At 51.6% G+C, this 2,508-nt stretch overlaps 1 protein-coding gene across 1 annotated transcript in view; it reads left to right on the forward strand.

Annotated features, from left to right (window-relative positions):
• The window catches only part of COLCA2 (colorectal cancer associated 2), a 10,230-nt gene that overhangs the window by 687 nt on the left and 7,035 nt on the right, over positions 1–2,508 (forward strand). The window contains exon 2 of the mRNA XM_019546908.1: positions 1,938–2,038. Within this exon, the coding sequence (XP_019402453.1) occupies positions 1,938–2,038 (101 nt within the window). The remainder of the gene's footprint in view (positions 1–1,937; positions 2,039–2,508) is intronic.

Genomic DNA, 2,508 nt, shown 5'->3' on the forward strand with positions numbered 1-2,508 from the left:
GGGGGTGGTGACCCTGCCTGGTCCTCAAAGTGCCTGCTGCTGGGCTGCATGCAGCAGGTGGGGGCCCTGTTGGCTCCCCACGGCGGGTTTGGGACTCCCCGGGGCTGGCCACCGCTGGCTAACCTGCTCCTGCAGCAGTGGCTGCACCCATCCCTGCTGGTTCCTAAGTCATGCTTAACTTATGATTAGCACAGGTCCTAACATGATCTGTTTTCCCAGGGTAGACGAGGCTTACGGGGTATTGGCATGCATGAAGCTCACCCTACTGGAGTTAGCCCAAGCTATGAGAGGTTATGAGAGAGCTCTCCTCTTAAACGCAGTGGTTCTCCCTTTCAGCTCGTTGATGGAGAACAGACTGGAAACAGGAAGAGGCATAGTCCAGCTGCCCCTCACTTCGTATCCCAATAGACACCTCTCACTGTGGACAGCCCAGGGTCCTCCATGAAAGGCTTTCACAGTGAAGACATCTCTCTAATGATGATGCGACTGTGTAGGGGACTGGTACCGCACAGGCCCCTGGGGTCCGGTGGAGACAGCTGGCTGCACTAGGTTAGGGGCTAGACAGTGATAAGGGCTAGCCAGGGCCAGATCGGTGTATGGAGTCTGCCTAGAGCACAGAGAAGCTGAAAGCTGTCATTAGTGGAGCCACGAGAAGAGGCACAGATAGGTGCGCCATAAATACCTAGCTCCCTAATTGCTCCCCGTGGAACCATTCTGTGACCTCCCAGACACGGTACCACTTTATTGCAGGATCTTCAGGGCCGTAATATTGCCCACGAACCCAATCCCTAGGCACTCCTGCAGGCAACAGCTCCTCAGCCTGCAAGCAGCTGAGTGTGATAGGACCTCGCACCCACAAAGAGGACCAGCGGCAGGTCTGAGTGCAGGATCGGGACCATTTCAGAGGCTAGAAAGGCAGAACCAAGCCCCTGCAAATGTAGGAGCCAGTTGGGATGTGTGGATTTTTTCTTCCAGGAGGGGGAAGGGGGTCCACAACAGGCAAATTCTCTGTCACGCCAAGTGACCAGCCCTCAGTATACTAGTGTGTGGCAGTTGTCAGTGCTGACTGTGGGAGCCCTGCTGGCATGTTTGAAACAAATTTGAGTTGCAGAGAAGGAAACCCTTTTGTTAGACCAAGGACAGATGTAAGCTGGGCAGCCCGGAGAGCAAGCCTTGCATGTGCAAGTTGTTTATTCATAGCTTTGTTCTTCCCATGCAACAGCAATCCCCATCGTTGCTTTGTTTTATTCTCCATCTGGCCGCTGAGCATGGTTCCTGCACCTCTGGTCTGGACCCAGTGCTTTTGGCTGTTATTGGGATTTAACCACGTGGGCCAGCAAGCAAGTCCGGGAGCTAAGACACCTGGGTCCTGTGCTTGGTTCTAGCAGGGCCACACTGCATTACAAGATGCTTAGCCCCGATCCTGCACACACTTACCCATGTGCTGAACTCTGCTTCATTTGAACCCAAAGAGGACAACATTAAAATTAAATGTGTTCCAGGGTCAGGGCCCTAACCTCTCGCGTCGGCAGAAAGGAGGCAATTGTGCTTCCTTTCCAGGCCGGCTCCAAAGAGCACAGCGTTAGCCCTCTCCAACCTGGCTAGCTAATGAAGAACCAGCTCATCAGGCAAAAGAAACCAAAGGCCTGGGTATATTAATCGCAGGCTAAAGGACTGCTTACAAAGTGTTTGTGACATAATGAATGGTACATGCGTTATGCACTTCAATAGTTGGTGTAAGAGATGGTTATAAGCCATGCTCACCGGCGACTTATGGTATGGCAGTCAGTCACAATGGATTAATCATCTCTAAAACTGTTTGTAAATACATCCTGTAAAGTGAGCGCCCGCGGGGTTTGCTTACTGATGTCTGCAGTGTCCTCGGGGCAATATGCCTGTTTTGTTCCCTCCCCTCTAAAATAATCTCTTTTAACTCCTTTCAGGAAAGCCCAAAGTGTATCAAGGGGTTAGAGTGAAGATCACTGTGAAGGAATTACTGCAGCAGAGAAGGGCCTGGCAAGCAGTGACAGATGCAACCGTAAGGACAAAGCCTTAGCTTCTTCCTCCCAGCTGTAGTGGTAGAATAAGAAACTATTTCTTTTTAATACTAACCTCTCCTGCATGAGGGTATCAAAGCCAAGCCAGCAAAGGTGACAGGTCTGAGAGCGTGGGACTGGGGGAACTTACCTGCATGGGAAAGTGCCAGACATAACGGCAGCAAAAAAATGAAAAGTGAGGCTATTTTGGGGTAATTGCTCCTGCTCAAGGCGGAGCGCTGATTGCAGGATGGAGTCATTGCATTCTGTGCTGCAGCGTTTGCACCAGGGACTCACCCCAGGGTTGGCTAAATTTCAAGTTTCATCACAGCAGTCGGTTTCCCTGGAATAGTCCAGGCCTCCTTGCAGCAGCAGGAGAAGAGCATGCTCTGTGCCTCAGAGCAAGGCAAGTAAAGCCTATGATCAGAGGTCAGGAAAACAGACCTTACGATGACAGGCTGAGAGCCATGGG

Source organism: Crocodylus porosus, unplaced genomic scaffold (assembly GCF_001723895.1).
Source record: "Crocodylus porosus isolate Cpor-Errol unplaced genomic scaffold, CroPor_comp1, whole genome shotgun sequence".
NCBI lineage: Eukaryota > Metazoa > Chordata > Crocodylia > Crocodylidae > Crocodylus > Crocodylus porosus.